Source organism: Odontesthes bonariensis, chromosome 7 (assembly GCF_027942865.1).
Source record: "Odontesthes bonariensis isolate fOdoBon6 chromosome 7, fOdoBon6.hap1, whole genome shotgun sequence".
In the NCBI taxonomy this organism is placed as follows: Eukaryota; Metazoa; Chordata; class Actinopteri; order Atheriniformes; family Atherinopsidae; genus Odontesthes; species Odontesthes bonariensis.
In genome coordinates this window covers 16,892,303-16,919,986 of record NC_134512.1, presented here as the reverse complement: position 1 = coordinate 16,919,986, position 27,684 = coordinate 16,892,303, and the positions used below count along the sequence as shown (strand labels likewise).

The window sequence follows — 27,684 nt, the reverse complement described above, 5'->3', positions numbered from 1 at the left end:
CGAGTGAGAGTTGATGGTTGATCATCACCCATAACTTGACTAGTGTGCTACATTTCACTGTGTACAAAAAACCCAGTTTATAATAATAATAAAAAAAAGCTGATGCATCAAAAAGTTAAATGCCTTAAAAAGACTGAGGTTTTAAGCTTAAGGAACAATTCAACCTAAATATTTTCATTTAATTCACCAAGATGATCGTAGATTTCTTCGTAACATGCCTGATAGATGTTTAAATGATAGATATCAGTAAAGTAGACTGCCATTCATCTCACAGGAATTTATTGATCATCGATCAGGACATCATTATGCACAGTAACAGAAAGTAAAGCACAAATATCAGTGATACTTTTATTTGTGAAATGGGAAAGGAAGAGTACCTGAGATTACATGGCTTACTGTACATACAGTCAGACATTGCACATTGCGGAATTTGAACTGGTAGAGTAAAAAAAAGCTGCTTTGATTTTCTTAATACTGGTAAAACAATATAAAGGTCACAGGCAATACCTTGTAAATGTGTAAATAGAAGTAGTTAGGAAAGATAAAAATGAACAGTTATAATTAAAATGTGTGATGTATAAATACTCAGTGCTATAGATAACAGCATCTTTCTCCTCAGTCTATATCTGGAATCCTGGAGGTGCATCTGGATATTTTTCCAGCTTTGCGATACAGTAGCAGGAGTCTGATACAGAGGTGGCAGTGCATGTGTGAGCAACATTTGTAACCGAGTGGTTCAAGCATCATAAAGGGCTGCCATGGATGATCTTCGGGCACTTTTCTCGCTGTATGCAGTAGTTGTTGTGTAGAACCAGACCAGCAGGACACTGGCAGCCTGGCACACAGGGCTTGAAGCAGTGGCTTTCTATCACCCCAAGTGGTACGTCAACATTAAAACAGGTAACGGGACATGGGGGGCCGCACTCGTCAAACACAAAGCCTCTCTCCAATGGGCAGCCCACAGCTGTCGAAGACAAGAGCATAGAAAAACTGTGAGTCACTGGGGACGTTGTGTTCACTTCTGCTTTGTGTGTTGACCTTTAACTCTTTCGGTGCCATTGACTCAAATCAAATCAAATCAAATTTATTTGTATAGCACATTTCATGTACAAACAGTTCAAAGTGCTTTACATAAAATAAAAGCATTGCAGCAGGGAGTGCAAGAAGCATTAAAAATACATAAAATAATATAAAGAGAAACAAATAAAATCATTTAAATGAATTTAAAATCAGGCAACAGTCTAGAGACTATAGACGTCAATTAAAAAAAAAACGTTCACTGCCAAAGACGTCTATAGACGTCAATTGCGTTTTTTAACGGAGCGGGCTGGGGGACAATCTAGCGGAGTTCGTCACTAAATCTTAGGTTTGTAAACACTAAACAGAGAATATACTGGCAAAATTACCCGCTAGGTGGCAGCAGTGCCACTATGCACAAAAAAAAAGAGCTCGTTTTCTCCATTTTTTGGGTCAAACAGCTGTTTTTGGTGAAACCAACCTATGTTCTACTGTCTATTACTAAAAGACTGAAAATGGTAGAAACAAACTTTTTTTTCCTGATCAAAGAAGAGAGTCTACTCTTTCTTTTGGTAATTTCGGTGTGTAGATAGTCATAAGACACACTTTTCTGTGGGTCTTGGAAAATCAGTCAAAATACTGAAAAACACTTGGCAGTATGGGTGGCTCTGAACTGAAAATGGCTGGCAGCCAATGAGTTAATAAGGCCAAGCAGCAATTAGCAGGTGGCTAACAACAGTGAGGGGCCATATTTTAAAGATGAAGACTGGCTTTTCTCTTGAATTATTGTAGATTGCTTGCTTGACACAATTAGACAGAAGATGTTTAAAGCCCCTAAAAGTTTTCAGGGGCTTTGATGATAATTTTCATAATAATATTACAGAACTTAATTTCACAATGACATTTCCAACGTTAAAACAAATAATCAAGATTAGATATAAAAAAACAGGAACACATATAATATTACATTTGTTAATAACTCTGAGGCCCTGCATCTGCCACTTGCAAGGCCTGTGAGTCATGTGTTTTACTCACCACACAGTGATGCGCTCCTCCACTGCAGAATGACTCCAGCCTCTCTGCACTGGCTGGCATAGGCCTCCAGTGTGTCACACAGACACTCATCAGTATTGGCCCCACAAGCACAGAGGTCATAGACACAAGCGCCGTACCACGGCTCAGGAGGCACCACGTGATGACAGGGCTTGAAGACAGCAGACTTCAGGACTCGACAGCGGGTGTTGGCTCCCTTCTTGGCCTGGTAACCCGCACTTTTACAGGGATTAACATCCTCACCGGGCCGACAGGATGAGAGGGGATGACTTCCATTTGTCACCTTAAATGACAGTTATTTGATATGTTTTTGTATGACCTGTTTTTCTGTGACAGTCTGTCCTTTATCAGGCCTCTCTGTTACATCTCTGTTTTGATCTTACCTTCCAGCTGTTGCCAAATTCAGACTCTGACGGACTGATTTGTCCGCTTGGCATTTTGAGGTCATCCTGGTAGTAGTTGTTGAAGTTTCCACAAAGTCCACAGGTTTGGCCCTTATAGGAACCTGGCACGCTCACCTCAACATGTGAACGAGGACTCCACAGAACCTACAGGTGCACCGGTGAATGTGTAAGTGTGTTACAAAAAGAATGTCCACACTGTGAGAACGAAAAGAGAGAAACTGTCATACTGTACCTTCAGCCCTATGTTTGTGTTGAGTAAGACTGTGTTGGTTTGTCGTTCTATATAGATGTGTGGTTCTCTGAGGAACGGCAGAGTCACAACCTCTTCATTCACCTAAAGAGTACAAAATTGACTCTGGTGGATGTGTAACACAAACAAAGACTATATGAAATCATATGCAATACCTTTACACACAAACCTTCACAACCCAGTCCTGGAGCAGCTGAATTGTGACATCTCCCATAAACACTGTGACCTCGTTAGTCCAGGACACCCCTTTACGGCCACGGTCATCATTTGTGGCATGAATACTGTATGAACAAAAATGTGTTCAATTCAGTTTTTACTTGAAATGAGTTTCTCCTTATCAAAAGATCACACACTTGCAGACCTCAAACACAAGTACAGATATTCATATGTAAATATTACAACATTTCTTCAAATTTGGGAAGAAAAGTCCCCTATCTCTCATAAAGGGTGTGTTTCACTAACAGAGAACCGATTCTGCTCTGGTATATGAACCTAAACTAAATCATCTCCACCAGAAAAACAAATAAAAAATTCAGAACCCCAAAGGTTGGATCCCATTGAGAACGATATAATACTTGGATCTCAAGCAAAACTGTGATGTCATCAGCAAGCACCTTTTATTTAAAATGCCTAGACCTCAAAATGTCCATTATTTTCCCTCCAAAGTGTTCAGTGCAGTTTGTCTATTTGTCATCTAGTTTTTTGCAAAAAACTGGCACGCCAAATGTCACAAAATCTGGCGAAGAGATGGAACATGGGCAAAAGAAGAGCCTTTTACTTGAGGTTGAAGTCAGAATCACTGCTTCCCTGCCACTCCCTTCCTTCCCACGCTGTCAAACCTGCCACATGAATTATGACATCACTGCTTTGGTCCAATAGTCTTCATGCTTCCTTTTTCATCCAGCCAATCAGTCTATTTTTCTTGCTTTTTAAATCTCTCTTATGCTGTCATTCTCCTTCTGGACATTGCGTCATACATCGCACCTCCTCCCTGGCTCCACCTTCTCCACTTGTCTAAGATGGAGCCTCAATAGAAGCACACCACCAGCGTCTAGACTCCAAGCTTCCTGTCATCCATCATTTCACATTATGCCTTGATGCAGCATCAGTCTAACCGGCAAACTTTATTCCAATTCTTTGTACACCTTTTCTAATTATTGTACACTAATAGATTTGTGTCCACCTTTTTTTTTGTCTCATTCTACTGAGCTATGATAGACTACAATGAATACCTGCAAATGTAATAAACAATTTTAGGTGTAGCATCTTACCATGTTTTCCCTGACCTAAAGTCACTGTAAATAACCTGCCACTCGAGCTGAGTAACAAGGCCTTACCTTAGAAAACCAATCCTGAACTCAAAATGGGTCTCAAGGTCTTCACAATGGACCATAAAGATCAGCAGGGGACATAACTTACTTGCAGTTCAACTCAACCTTCTTAAATCATGTCATGTGAAGAATTTTCAGAGGGCTGGAAGAGGTGATCTTAAAGGGAAATGCTTGAAATTTTCAACACTATTTTCCAATTAGACCCATCCTGAGAGAAAATGACAGCAAAAACTGCTGCAACGTGGGAAATTAACTGGGACTAACTAGCTGGGAAATTGGACATGACAGCACAAAAGCATCTGCATTTAATATGATTTCTCAATATTTCCAATTAACAAAACAACAACTTAAAAAAACAGTAGACAAGACATGTCTGATGTCATGGAGCAGTTGCATGGGTAACCATGGTGACCCTCTCACCTGAAGTCTCCACCTTTACAATCCTGTGCCAGGACATATGTACACGTTCCCTGGAAGTGCAACATGCGGCCGTCGAAGGTGCGGTAATGAGGGTCGCCAAATGCAATGCAAGTAGCTGGACGAGGGAGGCAATGAGGACAGCACAAACCTGGAACAACTGCTGGCATCTCATCCTGACAGCACACACACACAGACTGTGTTACAGTGGTTGTGTAACTATAATGAACTCAAGAGGCTTACTGAAAGCTAATCACAAGTCTACAGTGTAACACAAAGAAACAAGTGTGTGTTTGCTATACTGACTGCTGCACAGCTGAGAGGAGGGCAGCGCTCACTGAGACAATGTACATCTCCAGACACACACGTACAGCTGATACACTCATCCACCTCCCACTGTTCATCAGAGTGGTACACAGTCCCCTGGTGCAAACACGACGACCCTGAGTCTGCAACACACACACACACACACACACACACACACACACACATAGAGTAAACTTGTGAGACATTCAGCAAACAGTGAGGCAGTAGGAGTTCACTTTAATATTCTCTGATACCTTGGCATTCATCGCAGCATTTCCCAGGAATCTTCACTTGTTTTTGGCCATTCACACAAACAGCAGGTGAACACTCTTCAATGAGGCACTCAATTTGTCCCAGCTGAGAATGCACGGAGAAATAGATTACTTAAGAAAACTGTTGATCATTTTAAGCCGAGTCAAAAAAACAAAATCTACCAACAAATATTTGGTCCAATTATCAAGCCTTTAAATTATACTTTGTCTGAGTGTTTGCTTATCTAAAATACATCATTGGAAAAATATCACTTAAAGTTCCCCTCCACTGAAAATAAAGTTTTTTTTTATTTCTGATCCTGAAAATTCTCTGAAAGGTGAGGTCAGACAGCCTGCATGTTTTACGTAGACAATTTGGAAGAACCGATCCTGATGACTTCCAAGGTGGAGCTGTAAAGCTTCTGGTCAAACAGCAGCCAACAGGCTTGATTGGTCTGGGAATAGCTGTCGGATTCACCCCCGGTATTCCAAGAGCTAGCAGTTTCCACAGGTCACTTAGTGCTGTAGCTTCTCACTTGGCCTCACTTCTCTTGTGTGTTGCTAATCTTGGCAACTGGACTACCTCTGGAAGCGCTGGGCTAGCTAGCAGCTCTGAGTTCCTGGAGCCAACAGCACCTGAATTGCTGAATGCAATTTGGTGGAACTCTCTGTTGGATTCTTGACCCCTAGTTGTACAAATCACTCAGCTTAAATACCTCTTGAGGTACTGTGATGCTTATTCATTCTAGTGCCTTCTTGGCCCTTAAATATTTTTTAGGCCTCAATTTGCGGGTCGACTTGCTCATCACTTCAGGTATTTTAGAGTAATGTAAACATTTCTGTCCGACTCACATTGCAGGTACATGTGACGCAATTGTCATCACTGTCAGTCCAGCTGGTGCCGGTGGTCACACGCTTGTTCTGATCTTCAATCACACAATCTGCAAGGAACACATACAAGCCATATTAATGAGAGGTGGTTTGTCTTTATAGGATGATATTATAATGTGGCATGATGGGATCATTTACTGTACGGTATGAGATCTCACCTTTACACACAGGACAGCAGGAATCAGGAGGAATTAACTGTTCATTAAGAGGGCAAGTGAGTGGTGGGCAGATTTGTTGTAAACAGGTCCAGGTCAGATCCTTTATCAGAAACAACAAAGCATTACTGTAAGGAGTAGATGAGCCTATACCAACAACTAAACAATAATGGTGCTTAGATATCTTAAGTCAAAGGTAAAACTCAAGTGACTGCACCATGATTATTTGCCTCTAACTCTTGTCTGTTCTCCTGTAAAAAGCTTTCTTTCCCCTCAAAAGATTACTGTAAACCGTACCAGAAGTTGTTGATGGGGATTACATTCTGTAGATTGGACTGAACTGAGTTCACATATTTGTAACAAAGCACAATAAAAGTGTTGCTGTTTTACCTGGCACTGGCAGGTAAAACAGGGGTCATCTGTTGCCAATACCTCATTGCCAATCAGTGTGGTTGTACAGTTAGTGAGAGGCTCTAAACACAAACAAAATCATTAGCGAGCTCAGACAGCGATAAAAAGATATACTGTGTGACAGTAGTTCAGTACTGACGTGCACAGACGGGACAGCAGGAATCTGGTCCAGAGAACAGGATGTTGCTCTTAGGACAGTCAACCAGACTGGGACACTGCTTTCTGTAACACCTCAGGTGTTGCTCTCCATTCGGCATCACCTACGACACACAGATTTGAGCACAACTGCAACCATCTCTAATATTAAAAATGTCTGCACTATCACTTCTGGCTCTGTATCATCCTTTTAAGCCTCTGCTGCTAAGTAGAACTGAGACATCCATTTTACACAGTCATGCATTAATTACGAATCAAACAAAAACTGACAGCAATTTTCACAACTACCAATAATTGAACTAATCTATTGAACAAAAAAGCTTTTTCTGATTTTCATATGATCAATATCAGCATAGTGTAAATAAGTTACACTATGCTGTTACATGTTACATAGTATTAAAATGCATGAATAGTAAGACAAAAATATCTGATTCATACCTCACACGTGCAGATCTGACAGGGGTCATTGGCTGGATGGAAAGTGTCCCCTGGGCTGTACACTTGGTCTTCAAATACGCAGTCTGCTCAGCATTAACCAGATAAAATTATCACTCACCAAAAGCATAAAACCAATATGAAACTTTAGGTTTCAGAGCCTTTCAAGACTTGAGGAGACTTCTGAGAAACACCTCAACAACAGGTAACGTGAGTTTGCTTACCAGCACACATTGGGCAGCACTCTCCGGGCATGCTGATGAAGTTGGTACATGGAGACAGACATTGTACCTCTGAGCAGGTGGTCACGCCATCCACACACATACAAGTCATACAAGGGGTGGAGTCTGCAAACCAGCTGCTGCCCTCTGTGTGCTCCTCTCCTCCATACACACAACCTGAGAAGAATAATTCAGTTTCTTGCCAACTCCTCCCAGTGTATCTATAATTCATAATGGTCTATTTACCTCTACAGCGAGGACAGCAGGTTTCCGGGTCAGTCACCTGATGCACACAGGGCAGCTTCGGACACTTGGGAGGTACACACTGCACCTCACCTGTCTGCAAGATTAAGACAGATTGACATTTAAATGCAAGAAAGGGAGCAGGTGTGGAAAGATTTTAAGTCTAAATCTAAGATTTACATGCAGAAATGAGAAAGTCCGACCTGACAGGTGCATGTGGAGCAATGGTTTGAGCTCAAAGTCCATATCTGCCCATCATCATATTCCCGTCCATTCAGAATACACACTGTGACCAGAGACAGGCAAGACACAGAGAACAGAGAGGGCTTTTACAAGTCAAGGAAACATTAGAATAGATTTAAAACATTCTGGCAGACATAACCACTTCCTACAGAATTACTATACAATGTATAGTTTTAAAAATAGTAATCAGTAAAAATAATATCACAATATACTGTATGTTTTCTGAACACTTTGTAGCAAAAAATTCGGTACATTCTTTCATGATTACTTTACATTATGTTTCTGTATTTCTAACAGATGAGCACCAAGACTGCATGTTTTTATTGGAGACACAGGGATCAGAAATCACTGAAGTCATTTCTGGATGAATAGACAACACATGAACAGGTAGAAACATATAAGTCTCAATTATTTAAAAAAGAAATCATTTACAAAAAAGCACCTGTACACTCTGGACAGCACTGCCCAGGCCTGACAATGGGTTGAGAGCAGCGTGTTGGTGGACAGACAAGAGGAACACAGGAAACTGTGCCTCTGACACACGTGCAGCGCTGGCAGGGATTGGATGAGGAAGTGAAAGTGTGAGTGTGGGAGTGCACGACACCCTCATAAAAGCAGGAGTCACAGACGGGGCAGCAGGTGTCTGAAGGGATGGGGTGCGAGCACTGGACTTGACAAGGTCTCCTCTGACAGTTCACCACTTCGTTCTGATCAGAAGAAGGGATGAATAAAGAAAATAAAGAAAGGAAGAATAATATCTATCAAAATAATTTTTAGCTAGATTCTTTTTATCTAGTTAGAAGTGTCAGACTGACCAGACAGGAGCATGTCGAACAGGGATCAGAGGGTGATGTGAAGGTGGAGCCGGACTGATGCTCTTTACCCTGATGCAGACACTTCCCTGTGCAGGTAGGACAGCACTCGCCTGTAGGGGTCTCTGGATGCCTACAAGGAGTGCTTGGACAAGATGCACGCGTACACACCACACCACCATTCTGTATGCACAAACACACACACACACACACACACACACACACACACACACACACACACACACACAGAGATAAAGATTTGATTTAATTTTGGCTTTTCAATCAGTTATGATCTTGTAAAATCGAGGATGAATAAGTCACGTGGTGGCAGTGAGGTTTGTTCCCCACAGGGCCAGTTAATGGGATTGAAAAGATGTCAATGCTGGTTATGTTTATTTTAATGAAAACCCAGTATCCTTTAAATGGAAAAGCAAAATTTTAAATTATGGTGACAAACATAAGAAAACAGTATTATCTAAAATTCTAAGCGTGACTGAAATACCGAAACTAATTCAATATGATATAAGAAAAACCCAGTGTGCATAAAAATACCAATTAACAATACAAACCCATGCCCAAACACACAGTTGTATGTCTTACTAACTGTCCAAGGAGCAAGTGCTACGACAGACGGGCACATTCAAACATGCGGTAAATAATCACAGGACTGAGAAAGTTTTGGAAACAACGGTCATCTGCTGCAAGTCAGGACCACAACAACGGAAGCCAACCTCATCAGACTTGGGTCTTGTTTTAGGTAAAGCTATAGAAACTCCACCTGCTGACTTTAGAGGTCAGAAATGTTCGTGAAGAGTCAAAACATTCAGTGCTAATGATTATTAAGATAATTTAGTTTATTTTAAAGATGAGCGTACTTGGAGCCACTGAAGTGACATCCCTAATAATAATTATAATAATATTACATAAGTTTTATATAGCGCTTTTCCAAATGCTCAAAGACGCTTATATAGAACTAGAGACATCATTGAGGTGGAGGTAGAGTTTTTTTTAACATCTTTTAGTTGTAAGATGCTGTTTTAGTGATGCTTTTTATCGTCAAAACTGAGGTTTCTGGTTTGCTCATGACACATGAAAATTTTCCTCATTTCGAAAGGCCTATATTTTCTTCTTTCAATACCAAAAGTACCTTGTTTTTTTGTAAAGCACTAACTGCTGGCAACACACTGTGCTCTACGTGGGAGTTTTGTTTTCATAAATTATGACATACAGTTTCACTGTTACTGTAGGTCTCCACTGGATTTCTTTGTTTCAGTTTTGAACTAAATTACAACTAACATCTAAAAGCTGCAATTATTTCAGAGTCAACAGGGGACAGACTTGAAACTCTGGTGGGCCATTCCTTGTCCACTGCATCACATTTATACAAATGCATTTAGGATTTATCTCACAGTATTTGTGATGCACACATTTTTAAATGAAAATAAGTGTGTGACAGTACCAGGCAGGAGCAGAGCTGACAGTGGTCTTCAGGGTGCGGGAATCGCTCTCCATTGAAACAGTTCCGTCCATCAAAGTCACAGCCATCACACACCCCACATGCGCAGCCATCCAGAGCTGGGTGTGGGCACGGCACAGAAGGACATCTTTTCTGCACGCAAAATACCTCACCTCTCTACAGAAAAAAAGACGTACGATGTACAGCAGGTTTGAGGGTGCAGAGAGTCTGATGCCCAACTAGCACAGTTCTCTTACTCACTGAGCATGTGCAGTCCTGGCACCCTTGTTCTCCCTCTGATAAGGTCTGTCCATCAACATAAGTCACACCCTGGAAATGACAACCTACACACACAGAGTGAAGCATTAGTTCCTGAGTTTCTCTGGATAACATGAGCTGTGAATAGTTGTAAGCCAGTTACCATCACAGACAGGGCAGCCACATGAGTTAGTGGCCGGATGTGGACAAAGGACTGCAGGACACTGCTTCCTCACACATCGCACTGAGCCGCGCTGTAAGAGAAGAAGCACGTTAAAATTAAGAAAATTAAGTCGCAAGAGTTTCTGTGTGTGTTGATGATACCTGGCAGATACATTCAGAGCAGGGATCTCCGGGGTCAGGGATGGACTGTCCACTGACAAGGACAGCACTGTTATAGAAGCAGCCTGACAAATGACATTAGATTTGTTTTGTCATTTCATGATCATGAGAGCAAGGAACAAAGCCTAAGATCAGAATTAGACACGATTTAAACAGCACGTACGTTCACATTCTCCACAGCATTGTCCAGGTGGTTTGTAAGGGTGGCTGCAATCTTCATTACAGGGTAATTTGGTGCAGATGACATCCCCTCCGTAACAGTAACAGACATCACACGGATCTGTATCCACCCCAAACTCAGTGCCGTCAGGATATTCTTTACCATGAAAAGTGCAGCCTGCAGGGAGAACATTAAAACAATTCTGTAGAAGCTGTCTCAGGAAAGTCTTTTGACTTTCAAGTGTTTCAGTAACGCACCATCACAGGACATGCAACACTGTCTCTGTACTGGGTGGTTACAGTTGGAGGGTGGACAGCGTTTCCGCTCACACTGGACTGTGCCCTCGCGACAAACACAGATGGCACATGGGTCTGATGGGTCATCCCATGACTCCCCATTAGCTCGTTCTCGGCCTTCATACAAGCAGCCTGCAAAAGAGAAATTAAATCAATTCACAGTAGATAAGCAAATTTTGAGTATCAAGAGTGCTTTGGCGTTAAGTTGTGGCACCAGGGTGAATGAACTTGTACCTTCGCAGGTCCGGCAGCACTCTTGTGTAATGGGATGAGAGCATGAAGCAAAGGGGCAGGGCTTATGCTGACAGTGAACTGTGCCGTTGTTGCACCCACATAATCGACAGTTGTCACCCGGGTGGTAGAAACGCTCTGTGTGTCTGTAGAGCCGTTGGTCATATTCGCAGTCTGATGGAGGATCTGATGAAGTAACATCCATTAAAATAATCAATGAAAAGCTGTCACTCTACAACGTCATAGTTCATGTTGTGACTGATAATGTGCTATCATGAGAAACTGAAAAAAAGCTTAAGGCAAACAATTTGAAAATGAAACTTTCCAAAAAAAGATTACACATGCACACTGGTTACCAGAACATTAAAACCCCTGATGGTTGACATACATAAACTCAATCTCCTCATGACAATGCAATGTGGTGCTAAAACATCTTGGGTTCTGACTTTCATATAGATGTTACTTTGATATCCACCTGATGAAAGCATCACCCCTGAGCAGAAGAATGAACCCCACCCGTCTGAAAAAACTGCACTGACAAAGTTCAGGAACGCAACAAAGAGACAAAGTTGTTGGCCTGACTTCCAACATTTTAGTCCACTGAAGAAGTCAACAAGATTCAAAGAATTCATTGCCAGCTTCCTGATGCCAGACACAACAGGATAGCCAAAAAAGGTCCTGCATTCATGCATGCTGGAGGCTGATCTGTATATAAGCACCACTGATTATATGCTTTTATATTACAGGTTTCTATTTGCAGTGTACCCCCAAACAACTGGTTATTGGTTATTTATTTATCACTCTCTCTTCTCCTTTAAACTTTGCACTTCCTTACCAGGACACTGGGGGCAGCAGTCTCCAGGGAGCACGTTAGGGTTGGAGCATGGCAGTGGTTGACACCTCTTCTTCAGACATTGAACATTCCCATTCTATGACAAATGCAACCCAAACACAAATGAAAACCAGTTTCAACACAAGTGATCAGCACAGTTTGTTGCGTGTGTTTATTCTCACGATGCAGCTGCATGTCCTGCATGGGTCAGTAGGGTGGGGAAACTCCTGCCCATTGGGATACTCTTTCCCAGCATAGTTGCAGCCTAAGAAGAAGAAGAATATTTTATATTGCTGTGATCTAAATTCTTAAAATGTATTCACTTTGCTGATAGGATATGTCATAATAATTTTTCACCATTGCAGTTATTCTGGCAACATGTTCCTGGCAGAGGGGCATTACAGCGAGGATGAGGGCACTGTGCTTGGTGGCAGTCAATCCTTCCGCTCACACACTTGCACTCCTCACACACACTCACAGGATTAGGAAAAGCCTCCCCATCCACAATTACACGGTTTTCAAAGGAGCAGTCTGGAGGCAATAAAAAAAAAAACTTGTGTTAAGCTAACATTACTGATAACAAAGATGGATTGCAGATCAATTTTGCACCCATACCTTGACATTTTGGGCAGCACTCTCCAGGTGGCGTGTAAGAGTTGGTGCAGTTGAGTTGAGGACAGTTTTGCCTCTCACAGTTAACAGTTCCATACTGAGGAGACACTGGTCATGTTAGTGGGTGTGGGTGTGAATGTGCAAAGCGTTGTGTATTTGTGCATAGAGACACACTCACCAGACAAGTGCAGATGTGGCAGGGCTGGTCAGGGGTCGTGAACCTCTGGCCGTTGCCGTAAATTCGATGGTTGTAAGTGCAGCTTTCACACACTTCACAACAGGAGCCTGCGTAGGCAATGTGGGCAGTTTACACACACATACTTGCATCTTTATACAAATAAAGCTCTCTCTCGCACGCTCAGACTTACTAGTAATCTTGGTGGGATGCAGACAGTCAGTGCGGGGGCACTGCGTGTGTGTGCATAAGGTCTCTCCATTCACACAGGTGCAGCTGGTACATGGACCCTCAGGGTGCCATTTGGAGCCTTCCTCATATTCCACCCCCTCCACAACACACGCTAAGATGAGAAGGGAGTGTTTTCATAGTGTATATACACTGATGAGCTGCACTTGCATGTGTGGGTGTGTGTAATTACCCTTGCAGATTGGACAACAAAGATGTGGGTCTTTAATTGGATTGGAGCACTGGACTGGAGGACATTTCTCTTCATGGCAAATTACATTTCCAGCCTAAATCAGACACACACAAATAAATTCTAAATCCATTCTGTTACATGTACAACAAATGCTCGTAAAAGTGCATACTTTGAATCCTAGTACAATTACTTTGAATCAGATTAAAAATGAAGGAAAGCTTTTGAGTGTTTAACAAATGCAACATTTTCAGAAGTCTTTATTTTTTTTGAGGGGGAAAGCACAAAACACACTTTTTCACGTGTATTGTCTTAAAAACATGTTTTAGGTATATTTCTACACTTAAAATACTCTTTTTGAGCACATTGCACAGACTTGCCTTACACCTGCACTGCAGGCATGGTCCATCCCCAGCAGGGACAAATACGTTTCCATCAGCATACACCCTCCTTTCATACTCACACTCTGTGGGAACAAACACAAACTCTTGGCCATTTTTGCTCAGGTTTGAATAGTATGAATGAAAGCCTGTGTTCAACACGAAAAACATTTTTTTCAGATGCATTATCTATACTCACCTTTGCATGTGGGACAACACTCTCCTTTGTGCTTAGCTGGGTGACTACAGTGTGGTGTGGGACACGAGGCATCCGTTCGCTCACAAGACACTTCGCCTGCCTAACAGACGGAGATGAGACATGATAAGATGCATCACACCATCAAAGCAATGATCATATTACTCCTGAAAGTAAAGCAAGTTTAGACTTGAAGAATAGACTCTTTTGAACCCCTGTTTCATAAAAAGTTGGAATGCTGTGTGAAAGGTAAGTAAACACAAAATGGAAAGATCTGCAAATCATTTAAGCTTTAATCAAAGCTAAAACAAAGACAATGGGTCAGATGTTGAATCTGAGTTTTTTTGTTTATTTTTTAAGAATCAATGGCAAGCAACATGTTTTAAAAAGTTTAGACAGAGGAAACAAATAAATGGAAAATGTGTTTGATGCTAAAAAACAAAGCACGCTGTGAACGTCTCACTACAAATTATTATCAGTGGCATGACTGGATAGTATGATTGGGTATGAGGTAAAAAGAGATCAGCAGAGTTTTTTGGCGGTAAAGATAGGGAAGGCTTCACCACTCTGAAAGACTTTAGTCATTTAAGAATGCTTCTTGATGAAATGCAACGAATTAGGGAATTTTAAAATCTTCAGTGTATTATATAATTTATATGTAAGGGAAAAGGCTGAAAACAAGGAATGAATGGATTTCATTTTCCATCTGGCAGGCAGCACTTCACTGAAAACAGGCATGTTACTGTTGTAGAATCAACTGCATGGACTCAGGGAAACGTCTGGAAACCACTGCCACGGTTAATCACTGCTTCCATGAATGCATTATACAAAGAAAAATACATATACAAACAAGTTCTCAAATCACTCCTGCCTTCTCTGGTAACCATTACCATTATTCATGGGAATCATACACACTGCTTCTGCCAAGCTAAGGAGGAGACAGACCATCACACATCTTAGGAAAATATAGTTCAAAGGCTGGGGATTGTATAGGGGTGCATTAGTGAACATGGCATAGGTAACTTACACATCTGTTGAGTCCCCAGTTATCCTAAACAATATACAGGTTTTGGAGCAACATGCTGCCAAATAAACAGCATCTTCTCAAAAAGCCTTTCTTATTTCCACAAGACAATGTCAAAGAAGCTCCTGGATGTATTACAACAGCAAGGCAACACAGTAAGAGTTATAACAATAATGTGCAAAAAGCAGGCACATCTCTAAAGCGAGTTCTGAGTGCTACACCTACTAACTCCCGTTGTTAACTCAACACATAAAGTTAATGGATGAGTAAAGAAGTTTTTAATGAATCATTAAAAGAGCAACTTGTGATAAAGTACAAACACTCTTCCTCAGACAAAGAAGAATCAAGGATTTTCCTTCTTTACTTTTAATATGTGGACTTAATTTTTTTCAGTCAACCATACATAGTGAAAGAGTTGAACTCTGCTTGAATTCCAGACCTGTCAGCCAGTGAAATCCAGAGCCAGTTTATAAAAAACTTAAAATAGTACACAGAGACCTTGAGCTGTTAATGATGATAATGTGAAAATTACATATCAAGCAAGATAGGAGAAACATTTCATGTTAAAGATCATGTGACATAACGCAGTGATAAACATGCCCCTGTCACCACTTCTTTATGTGTAGGCAGCACCAAGTTAAACATTATATATTTTCCCTAAATTAAAATGTCTTAAAGGTGGGGTGTGAGATCTTGGAAAAACGGTTCCTGCAAGCTATATTTTTGAAAATACACAACTTTGCCTCTCCCTTCAGCCCACCCCTCGAAACCACGCCTTCAAAACACATGAATCACGAGTCTGTGAACGCGAAGGGGGGAGGGGTGAGGGGGGTTGACGGTTGATTGGCATGTCAGAATCCAATAGAAGTAACTCTCATCATTACTTCTATTGGTCAGACATTTCCTCTTGCTACACCCTCTACAATGGACTAAAAGATTATTTTTTTCCCCCAAACATTCTATTTTAGTTGGTGCAATGGGGTCGTGAGGAGGTTTTCAGACAATATGATACAAAATGCTCCAGAAAACATCTCATACCCCACCTTTAACTGTCAAATGTTGGCTCTGTACCATCTATCAATAATAGACATTTATTTAAAAAAAATCCAAAACATCAAAACACACACGATGCACAGACAGAAGCAAAAAAAGATAAGATAAATTGACAGTAATTACCTGTAATTTCATGTTAACACTTCTACAGCACACAGACCCTATCTTGATCCTCACGGGAATGTACACTTCAAAACATATGTCATTTGCCATAATAACAGAAATGTTTGTATCAGATCCTATCATAACCACCATTGGGAGATGTCTGATAGCTTTGTGAAAGACATTTTTGTGTGTGTGTGCATGTGTAAGTATCGCTCCACTAGTGCCTGAGTTTTGCCGTACACTGTCACATTATTTTGTAATCTAAAAGCTTACTTCCCAAATTTGATCATTTTCTAATCACCTCAATTATCCAGTCTTTATGAGACAATGTGCTTCCAGTTCTTCATTATAATATTTTTTGTCGTCAGACAAAAAGAAGATCATCAAATCCTAGATATGCAAGTAAAATTGTGTAGACTGTTGAGATTAAAATAGATGGCTAAAATGATACATTGCCCATTTAATTGTGTAATGATTTATATTTAGCAGAGGATATCCTTTTAATTTGGAAGCAGGTTACAAAGCAGTCACATAACCAAAAAAGAAAGAAAGAAACTCTTGTCACTCACAGAGCAGCTGCAGTGGAGACAGGGGTCTCTTCTGGATGGGAATTTCTGTCCATTCACATAAACTTCAGCTTCATATTCACACTGCTCACATCTACAAATCCCAAAGCATGAACATTTAGATTAAAAAATAAACACACACACAAAGAAAAAAAACCTGACAAAAATCTTACTCATTAACCACAAGAAAATTTAGAATCTTTGATTGAGATGTGGATGAGGTTTGGCAGTCTTTTTACCGAGGGCAACATTCTCCAGCATAATGCACAGGGTTGTGACAAGACAAGGCAGGACATGGAAGTGTTGAACATGCCAAATTTCCATTCTGAGAGATAAAGAACACCAAAAAGCTTTTGTAATAAAAAAAAATCTGTTGATTTATTCTCATATAAAACCCACAATTTCTGAGGGACGTACCACACAAGTACACTCCTGACAGTGGTCCTCAGTTGGGATAGCAGCTCCATTAGGAAAGTCAAGTCCGTTCACTCCACATCCTTCAAGGCACACACAAACACACAGTGTCTACTCAGTGCATTTAAAACGTGCTGCAAACAGAAATACTAAGAATTCCACCTTGACAGACGGGACAGCAGCTGTTGGGTGGAGGAGCAGCAGGGTATTCACAAGGAGGGCTGCATTGCTCCCTCACACAGCAAACATGACCCTCCTGTTGAGAGAAGAGAAAAAAAAAAACACCAGAGAAGAAGTGAGAGACTATGGAAACTTGGATGGATGCAAACTTACTGTCAGCATACAGTTGGTATTGAACCCACCAAACAGGAGCAGACATCACAGGGATTCTCTGCTGGCCTCCACTTATCTCCGTGTTCATACCTGACACCAGCCTGGGTGCAACCTGCAAACACATAGTTCAGATTACTCTTCTGCTGCTTCCAGGTGTTAAGTAGCTAGAAGTTTGCAATGCAACCATGCAGAGAAGAAAGCCCATCAATTCAGTCTTAGAATTAAAATGGCATGTTTCACTCCAGCCAGCAAAGTGGTATTTGTGATGTTCTCAGGTGGCTTTTTTTCAATTGCACTTCAGCTTATGTTTTTTTTAATGTCACCTGACACTATTGAACATTGCATGGTATGGTGTAAGACATTCATGTTCTACACAGGTCTGTAATCTGTTTTCCCATTAAAAAGGAGTCTGTATATGTGGAATTTTTAAATGCAGCCACTGAAGCTAGGAAATAAATCCCTTTGCCAGTAGTAGGGTGTTTTCAAAAATAATGGAACAACCAATACCTCCCAGGGTACAAGCCTTTAAATTGCAACAATATGAGGGGGTGTTGGACTATTGTCTCCGATAAGCATGACTTTCTGAGAGAATTAGGCTAATTTATCATTTTCAGCTGGACTGCAGAATTTAGCGCATAGTGTGCCATGGTGGTATTTCAAAGTGCCCCAATAGTCTAACTAGTGCAAGAAAAAAGGAAAATGAGGTATAATAATTGTGGTGTTTTCGATTCATTGCAGTTCACATTACTAAATAATATATAACATAATATATTATACTATATTATTATATGTTCTCACCTCTGCATTGCTGACAGTCAGTGGGTTCTGTCTCCCTCTGTGTGCAGTCTGGTGAGGGACATGGTATGGGAGAGGACTCCTTGTTATTATCCTATTACAGAAAAAGTGAAAGGAGATTGTAACCAAAAAAAACAAAAGAAAAGAAAAGAACAGAAACAGTACGTCTGAGAAACTTTGTTTTAATTGAGGCTCAATGTCAAATACTCACCTTACATGTACATGTCTGACAGCCATCCAGAGTACTGTAGGACACATTATGAACTCTACCATCCAGGTCACAACCTGAAAATGACACAAACATTTTAGAGGTTGAAAACTTTGGAACTTCTGAGTGTGCATCTGCATATGCCAGTTGTTGGAATATGTACAAATGTGTGTAGGTTAGAGAAGAGAAATGAATGTGAAAATATCGCAGGTCTCGCCCTTTATCTTCTCTGACTATCTCCACAGATTTTCTCCACCTTCTCTCCGAGCCTCTGGGGAACATCTGGCTCTGCTCTCTTCCCAGTAATGACAGAACAGCATTGCTCTGATGCTTGCGTTCACACACACTTTTTATGGACTGTAACCATAACCAGAAGTGTCTGCAGACTTACAGACGTTAAAGTTAACAAAAGACAGGTTGTACAGGTCTATTGACACTGAAAGATTTACATGAAGAGATGCCGGGCAATGAAGACTTTTCTGACAGATTACATAGATCCATCACATAACAGTCCTGACAACTCCCCCCTCTGGGGCTGATTAAATTATTTTAATGAGAAAAAATAATCATTAAACTTTATTTTACTGAAAACATTTGCACATCAAAGTGCTCATCAAATGCCATTTTTGCCTACCTTGGACTTTTCAGCAGATAATTACTTTAATCATAAAAGTTTAATTACAACTTTGCAGAGGACAGAGACAATGTGTTTGTGTATGCGAGAGGGCAATAATCACAGAGTGAAAGAGAGGCTAGTGAGGCTGCCTACTGTGCCAGCAGCCCACAAGCATTTCCTCTAGCAAGCCAAGCATGCATGAGATCAAAGTGTGTGTAAGAGGGAGTCTCAAGTGTGTGTCACTTTGGAGTCTCCATGGCTCCATGCAAAAGTGATAATGGGAAAGATGGATGGAGTGGCAGATAGTGACCGAGGAAGTTCTCTGAAGATATCAGAGAAGACAGAGGGTTCATGTGTATAAGACTATTGACAAAAATATGCACTATAAGTAGAACAATGTTTCCATAGCTTTGTGTGAGCAAATGGTGAGGTCAGATGAAAAATAGATGAGAGATGAGATGTAGATGGAGAATCCTTAAAGTCTCCCTCTGCATAGTCAAGTTTTTAACGTTATGTGTGTGTGTTATAGGCATATCATTTGCAAAATCAGCCATAAATGTTATGGCTGAAGAAGTTTGCTTTGAATCTCCAGAGCACCACCTACATTCTCAGAGAGGTGAGGTCAAACAGACTGTGTGTTCTGGAGAAGTTAGGGTGAGCAGGGCTAAGCGCAAAGCCATGGCTCACAGCTGGCTGGGTGATCTGTCGGATCCCTGGTTGATAAGTTAGCTGACTAAGGTGTGGTCACCAGGACAGGAGGCCATGAGCTTAGCCTTAAGCTTGGTGAGCTAGCGGCCAAACCGCCAGGACATCCTAGCTGTGGGCTCTCTTGGCTAGTAGTCAGCTCTTCGCCGGCAAGCGGTGCCTTTCTAATAATATTAGAAGACATAGAAATAGATGCTGAAAAGTGACTTTAACATGACCAGTTCAAGCCCATACATTTGTTTCATTATATCATGACAGGTTTTTTCATGTAGTTAGCAGGGCTCAAACCAAAATACCTAAAGTAAAGTTTCCAAAATAGTAGTTACACAAAATATAGGGGCGACAGATGTAAAACTATCAGGATGACTCTTTGAGCCTGTATTAGCTGATTTGTGGCAAATTTGGGGCACATACATATCTACAAATCATCTGTACATACAGTAAATATAGAGAGTGTCTTATTTATAGATTAACTTTATTTACTGAGTGTTTCTTAAAAAACAGTGACAGCTTCCAGTAGCTTTCAGTGTCAGTATTGTATTGTAAGGCATTTCTGCAATTGCTTCACTTTTGATAATAAGAAACTACTAATCACTACTCTTAATCATCCATTATTTTTCTGATATGAATTATCCCTCTGGGCCCTTAAAGTGAATGATAGTATAACAGCGCCAACTAAAGTTTCTTCCTCTGGTATCTTCTGGGACACGTTCCATGTTCCTTTTTTTTTCTCCTGGCACTCCAGGGTTTGGCATATCACAACGTTTCCAGTGGATGGATCATGCCAGTCAATGAGAAAGGAACAACAGTTGTGCATTTGGCAGACAGCCTCTGAAAACCATGGAAACAGGCACCATGGCAGAAGTCAGAACACATAACATGTGCGGAGCCAAGAGGACAGCTGCTACTGGAGCTTGAAACCATGTTTTGAGGCAAACAGGATCATAACTACAGTTTAGATATCATAGACTGATATGTACGCTAGTTATCTTACAATTCATGATATAGCTGTTGTCACCCAACATGGCAGTTGGTTGCTAAAGATTTCAGGAGAAAGGTAAGTGACTGTGTAATACAACTTGATAACAGCTGTTTAAGTTGCTACATGGATCCACAACTGAGTGGTCTCATCTTCAAGGTCTTTGAGAAACTGAAATGAATGGATAGAAACCAAGTTATCAAACCATGAATTGTCGCAATGAGCATTCAAGAAATTTTTTTTGTTTATTTTATTCCACTCGGAGCTGCTTTGGTTGACTTGCTTTTTATCTGGAATGAAAGTCCTCCAGTCCCATGTGGCCCAGCGTTAAGGCAGGCAATTGATGAGAGGGCACACATAGTGGACATCATCCATTATTATAGCTTAAAGCTCAGTCATGGAGGGGGTTCCAAAGGTAGTTCCCAGATGCAATTGTTGCACAATGAGTTTGAATGCCAAATGCATAAATCTTAACACGATCCAAGCCAAATTAATTAAACCAATAAATGCTGTAAATTTCGCTTGTCTTTCATCATTCTTCTTTCCATCATGCTCTTCCTTCCTTTTGTTCACAATCATACCTTGTCTGAGCATGCCAAACAAGGTACTATTAGTTCTATGAATAAATAGTAGTGAAACCCCGTGGAAAAGGAAAACAAACCCTAGAAAATATGACTGACTGACAATCAATTCAGCCTACTAGTATGCTGAGGACTTCATTGACAGAGTCCACTGTCCACTCAAATAATGAAATTGCCAGTTTGTCTGGCAACAGTGATAGCATCTCCTTGCCCACTAACTGCAGGAAGTGGTAGCGCCAGGAGTGGAAAAGGGGTGGTCACCAGCCTGAGGGGAAAAGTTGGCTTTAAGTAGTGATAAGCCCTTCCAAACAGCTAAATCCACATACAAACATATGCAAAACCCCCACAATGATAATAAAACACAAGTAAAGGAACGAGACAAAAGACATTTTGATTCCCAGTTGTACCTGACCTCACATAGTTTCCTGTTAGCCAGTTGGTACAGCTGTCTGTCTAAAAGTGTGAGATCTTTGATCTGTTCAGGCCTATTATACCTGCCCTTTCATTTCAATTCAGTTCTGTTACTTTTTTGTACAGTATAACCAGTCTTCACAGCTTTGCCTTAACTTTTTTCTTCTGATTTCGCAAATCTCGAGGGGAGTCGGGGTGTCCACCCCCTTCTCCCCTCTGTACACAGTCCGTGTTTATTGTTCATAACTCAGCACAATAGAATAACATTTTTCTGTTGCTGTATACTGTTGACGCGCCCACTGTGTCACTTCCATAACAGAAAGATAATTGACAATAAGCAACTATAGAGCAGTTTCCCATGTGTCACTTATTGGCTCTACAGCGATACCCAGTACGTTGGAAACCTCTGCCTCAGTTTTGACAGGGATATGAATGACAAGGCTCTGGGAGAAGAGAACGGCGCTTTGCAAACTCTCTACTCAACACCATTTAATTATTAGTAAATGCTGAGTTGTTGAGAGTGTAAAAAAATTAAATGGAGAAAGGATCTGACTGTTTTTGTACGAACGGCAAAGAAAATGATAGTGAGAAAAGACATGAAAACAAAACAAAAAACACTGAGAGCGACAGACCTGACAAATAGAGAGAAGAAGCTGATTTACCTTCACTTTTGATGTTAGTTTGGCATTTGACCCTTCCAGATGTGCATGAACACACAGTGTTGAGGTCAGTCTGCCAGTGCTGGCCATCCTCCACTTCAAGTCCCTCCCACACACATCGCTGCCTCACACACTCACATCCCTCCAGGTATTTCACCCGTGACTGCAGATCTACGTTCTATTATAGACCAAAAATAAATTCCTGCCATAATTCTTCACATCACGTCTCATGAAAAGTCATGTACAGGTGCAGTAATTACCTGGGCTTTGACCATGTCCAACATATGAGCCAGCTCCTCCAGTCTCTTCTCCAGCTTGTTTAGCCTGTCATTTGTCTGTAACTGAGAAACAGATTTGACCCCTTGTGGAGATCCTGGAGGCCCCAGTACAGCACCTCTCTGCAGCTGATCACTCTGGATGTCCTTGGGATAATGGTTGGTTTTGTCTTGCAGCCTGTGATTTGTTTTAGGTTTACTGGATGAAGTATCGTGATGTGAGTCAGATGAGAAACTTGAGCTAATTTGTGTGTCTGTGGACTGAGATGGAGAAGGATCATCTAAAAGAGGGAAACAGGCAGTTAATGGGAGAAAAGAGGGAGTTTTTTTAATGAATAGTGGAATAACTTTGGGTCCTAGGCAAACATCCTGGAGAGCACGGTCAAAATGAAAACCCACACTATGCAATAACAAACAAATTGTTGGGGAATGTCTGCCTGAAGGCAAATAATTTAGTAAAACCGGGACTGAGTTTTCATAATTCTGTCTGTAACTAGCGACAGTTCATGTAGCTGTTCATCACTGACAGAGATTCTTGTAGTGGATCCCAGAGCAGCAACATACAAAGTTTTATAAATCCTCTGAGCCAACAAGGGGGAGTGGAATGAGGCAAAGAGAAACAAACAGGGGGGTTACGCTGTACAGTCACAGGACAACTTCTGCAGCATATTTCAGAGTTTTGGTGAAGATGATCATTTTCTCACCTGTTGTGTTGTCACAGCTCCACGGACGCCTCAGATATGCTTTCAGTGATATTTCAGCTGCCTTCAAATATCCCTTCATGAAGAAAAAATAAATGAACACACAGAAACAAAGTGGAGAGTGGAGGCAGAAAATGTGGAATGCAACTGTATATCATGCAGAATAATGGAAATTTTGGGGGGATTCTGAATCTTAGCTTATATGTTGCTTTAATTTCAGTTTTCACACTTTATGTGGTTGTTTATAAGCTCTGAGTGGCTTTGATCATTTCCTAAAAGAGTGTTTTGACTGTTTTGACTCAAAGGCGGCATTCTAATATCTTTGCCCATAAAAACTACCACAGAAGGTAAGGTAAATGGTAAGACAATGCGATTTTGTTTTCTTTAGTTTTCTCTGTAAGTATACACATAAGTGCGCACTATGAAACTCACATTGAATTTGCTGTCTTTTTTCCCTGGTGTGCTGGCGAGAGCAATGATAACATCTTCAGGAATATCCAGGTTGATCCTGTTCTCACCTTTTATCTCAAAAACAGCAGTCTCTTGACAGTCTACAAAAAACGCTAGTCTACCAGGCTCCAGGCTCACAGCCAACTGTACCCATTCCCCCCTGGAGAGGGGATTTCCACTCGGAAATTGAAAGCTATTAAGAGCTGTCCCTGCAGACGGGTAGTCCAAGCGTAGAGTGTTATCGAGGGTGGAGGAGATAATTTGGACAATGGGCGAAGATGCGGAGGAGAGAGAAAAAACTGTGGCACTGGATCCCGATGCCTGACGCCCCACCAAGTGTATCCCAATGCTACCCCGAAGGTTAGAGTGCAGGAAGTGGGAGTATTCACGAGGGAGGGTCAGGTAGGCTACTCGGGGACGTATTTTATACATCACGCTGCTAGGACTCTGCAGTCTGGACACACCGCTTCTGTGCTGGGACATGTTTAGGGCTGCCAGAAGGTCAATCACTGCAAAAGAGATATAACAGGCAGACTCATAATATACAGTCCATTCATCCAAGAAGCATGACATCACTTAAGTCTATCCCACCTGCTGAAATTTTTGTTTCATTGTTTTTTAAATGACTATGAAATGTAATTTATAAACTATGAAAACACTGAAATTTACGACAAAATATCATCAACAACTCTTTACGACTGGCATTTTTCCCTGTTTCTCTTAAGATTACTGTGATCACACCTCCGCTGAAGAAAACTAATCTCGATCCAAAGTAATCAGTGATCAACAGTGACCAAAAGCTTTTAGTTTTGCTTGATCTCACTGCTGCCTTTGATACTGTTGATCCTGACATTTTGACATCAAAGACTTTATGATTAGGTAATGTAACCGATCAGGTTTTTAACTGGTTCGCATTGACAGGTGTTTTTATTTTCAACAGAAATAAAAATCCTATTGTGTTTCAACAAGGGTCAGTTCTTGGTCCACTTCTCTTTAATCTTTACATGCTCCCACTTGGTGATATTATGAAGACTCATAATATATCTTACCATTCATATGCTGATGATACGCAGCTGTACTTTTCTTGTTTATGTCATGATCTGATTTCTGCTCACAAGCTATTGAACTGTATTGATGATACTGAATGCTGGATGTCTGATGAGAACTGAATGGAGTCAGAGAGCTTGATTTTAATTTGGAAACTGCTCTCAGTTTTGATATTACTAACGTTACTAGAACTGCTTTCTATTTTGATTTTAGTCTGACCCCGAAAAACTGATTCATACATTCATATCAAGCGGGTCGGACTACTGTAACGCTTCATTTGCAGGATTATGCAAACAATCAGTGAGACAGCTTCAACTCATTCAGAATACAGCAGTCAGAGTTTGATCATAAAAAAAATGCCATTGTCATTTTTTCAGTTGTGTATGACTGAGAGTCTGCAAAAGAAACCATTAATCAGTACGACACAACCTCACATACCTCAAACCAACATCTCAGTATTATACAGTCAGTCTAATCTTCCTCTCAAGTAATGCAACACATTTAAATGAATACATCTTCTGCCAAAAGACGAAACTGTAAGTTCTAATAAATGCCCAGTTTTGTTGATTGTTTTTTTTTTTTACTTACAGGATATATCTTCATTGTGTCTAATAGGTATAAGGTTTTATGTCTCATCAACTTGACACAATCTCAATGTTTAGATTGTTTAGATTTCAATGACTTCAATGTTTAGATTTTCCCCACATTTATCTGACAGCTATAACTGCCTAATGTGTTTCAATAAAACACATTAGGCAAATAATTCAAGGTTATTTTTTTAAAACCATCTCATTACTCGCCGAAAGTTAAAGTTACAATAAGACAATCTTCAGATTTAGCAGCAATAAAATGTTGATTTCACATCGTCAACCATTGGTTTAGCTGCATAAATGCATTATATAATGTTATCAACCACATATTTTAACAGGTCAAATTATTTCTAAGTAGAAACTTAAGTTTTGCTTCCTGAGTATAAGTTAGCTTACCAAATAGCTTTAAGTTGCAGTTTTTATTTTAAAGTTGCAATTTAAACACTGTCTATAAAACCCTTCCTGCACGAATGCCCTCGCATTTTTTCGCACGTATGTTATGGTATTATAATCTAATTGCAGTATTTCATTCAATTATCACTCATGCAGAGTAATCTTACCATTTTCGTGACTTGGATCAGAATATGCGTGCACAGACAGCGCAAACACCAACAGCAAATGTAACTCAAGCAACACAACCCTCCTCAGTTTGTTGCTCTCCATTCTCCTCAAGAAAAAAAAGATTCATCAAAATCCAAACACTTCATGCAAAATGCATAGTATTCATGGTCATCTTAACCCGATTTGATGCTGTGGTCTATAAGCTCGGTTTTCACTGCTCCTCCGCGGTAAGCAGACCTCTCCAAAGAGCGCGCAGGGGAAACATGAAACATCTGGATGCAGGCAGGGCGTCACTTATCTGCAGTCAAACACTTACAATCCCTCCCTGGGGCCTTCGCTTCACTATTCGGAATAAAGTCGAAAACATCTGCACCTCTTATTAAGATATCCTTTTTTTTTTTTTTTTTAAAGAGAGAGTAGAAAGGAAGAGATGGAAGATACGCGCAAAAATAAAAAGTTCAGGTGTTCAGTGCGTGGGAGGTCACCGACTCTTGTCTCTGCCTCAGTCCCAGAGGGATATCTGAGTGAAGTCTTTTCTTCCCTTGTTTTTCCTTTTTTTCTGTTTGGAAAAAAAACAAAACTCTCCACCCAGCACTGTTCAGCCGTGTTGATTCTCAAAGACCCCCGTTTTGGTAATCAGCTAAAACCTGGTCTGGAAACTGGAGGGGAGCCATGCTGAAGCAGGCAAACAATTACTGTTGAGTGAATGTGTGTATACAGACTGAGGAAAGACAGAGGTTGGGGGTAAACCCTGTCATGTTTTCACTTGGAAACAGTCTCATAGTGCATCCCGCTGTGCACAACCCCCCCAACCATTACAGTCTCCAGCAGTCTAAGCTTCTCTCTCATGTTGCTGTGCCCCTATGCCTTGATGAAGTATTGTGGTGGAAAGACACTATAGGACACCCAGGAGTTTTGTAATGGATGTAACAGACAAGAAGATCTCATCCCTTTGTTGCGAGACTATTTTCCATCCAACATTCACTGAAGGGAGATCCTTAAAGTTGATTTGAAAAAAAAAAAAAGCCCTCAACTGTCTGTCCACATACCAAACAAAACCTCACCCGTGACTCATGCCAGTTGGTCTGTAATAACACAATTAAAGTGTCCCTTCAACTACTTGCTTGGTTTCCTGTGGTTGCTTTTCAACATGCACCCTATGGAGGGCATGATGCTTCCAGGCTGAGAAAACTAATGGAGAATTATGATAAATGAGCAGAAACTACAGTCATACACACACACAACCAAAAGGCAACTTTTTGTCAGGGAATTCAGGCATCAAACTTTAGGGTGGTTAGCTATAAAATCTTTACTACTCAGAATTGCATCTCAAGAGAACACTGTCAAAATAAAACCACCTAGAAAAAAAAAAATTGCACACACCAATTGTCATGTGGAGGTGACAAATAGCAAATCGGTCAAGTCATGGCCGGAGTATGAGTGACATTTTTAAAAGGAATAAACTTTAATGTTAACTTAAGTGTCTTTAACACTTGTAAGTGTCTTGGAAATGCCTTGAAATCCAAGCAAGATCAAATATCTCAGATCAGGGCAACAGATTGTGTCTGACAAGAAATTTTTTCTTCCCAGGATGTTTTTCCGTATGAAAAATAACAAGAAAATTTTACTTGTTTTTTGATAAGTCAATTTTTTGGTTCT

General features: G+C 40.7%; 1 protein-coding gene across 1 annotated transcript; it reads right to left on the bottom strand.

Moving 5' to 3' along the window:
- Window positions 1-262: 262 nt before the first annotated feature.
- On the bottom strand, window positions 263-26,730 carry kcp (kielin cysteine rich BMP regulator). The gene is made up of 46 exons (XM_075469744.1): window positions 26,025-26,730; window positions 23,810-24,336; window positions 23,381-23,453; window positions 22,662-22,957; window positions 22,405-22,579; window positions 18,454-18,527; window positions 18,246-18,336; window positions 17,477-17,559; window positions 17,277-17,370; window positions 17,118-17,197; window positions 16,940-17,025; window positions 16,704-16,794; window positions 13,956-14,055; window positions 13,757-13,842; window positions 13,380-13,473; window positions 13,152-13,301; window positions 12,962-13,068; window positions 12,787-12,880; window positions 12,529-12,702; window positions 12,354-12,436; window positions 12,175-12,268; window positions 11,343-11,525; window positions 11,070-11,240; window positions 10,816-10,989; window positions 10,635-10,717; window positions 10,474-10,564; window positions 10,314-10,396; window positions 10,056-10,229; window positions 8,600-8,779; window positions 8,227-8,491; window positions 7,745-7,827; window positions 7,545-7,638; window positions 7,302-7,475; window positions 7,081-7,163; window positions 6,626-6,746; window positions 6,466-6,548; window positions 6,079-6,178; window positions 5,882-5,970; window positions 5,033-5,135; window positions 4,779-4,921; window positions 4,476-4,648; window positions 2,894-3,005; window positions 2,707-2,808; window positions 2,454-2,618; window positions 2,053-2,353; window positions 263-964 (listed from the first exon to the last, which is right to left on the bottom strand). Exons 1-46 carry the CDS (start codon window positions 26,125-26,127, stop codon window positions 744-746), a joined length of 6,306 nt encoding a protein of 2,101 aa, XP_075325859.1. The 5' UTR covers window positions 26,128-26,730; the 3' UTR covers window positions 263-743.
- Window positions 26,731-27,684: the final 954 nt, after the last annotated feature.

Bases quoted from the DNA above. Each gene is read 5' to 3' on its own strand.
- kcp (XM_075469744.1), bottom strand. From the start codon at position 26,127: ATGGAGAGCAACAAACTGAGGAGGGTTGTGTTGCTTGAGTTACATTTG. The intron at 13,843-13,955 runs GTGAGTATAGAT...TTGTTCCCACAG, and splicing joins GTGTTGTCCCACATGCAAAG to AGTGTGAGTATGAAAGGAGG. The intron at 12,269-12,353 runs GTGAGAATAAAC...CATTTGTCATAG, and splicing joins GCAGGACATGCAGCTGCATC to AATGGGAATGTTCAATGTCT.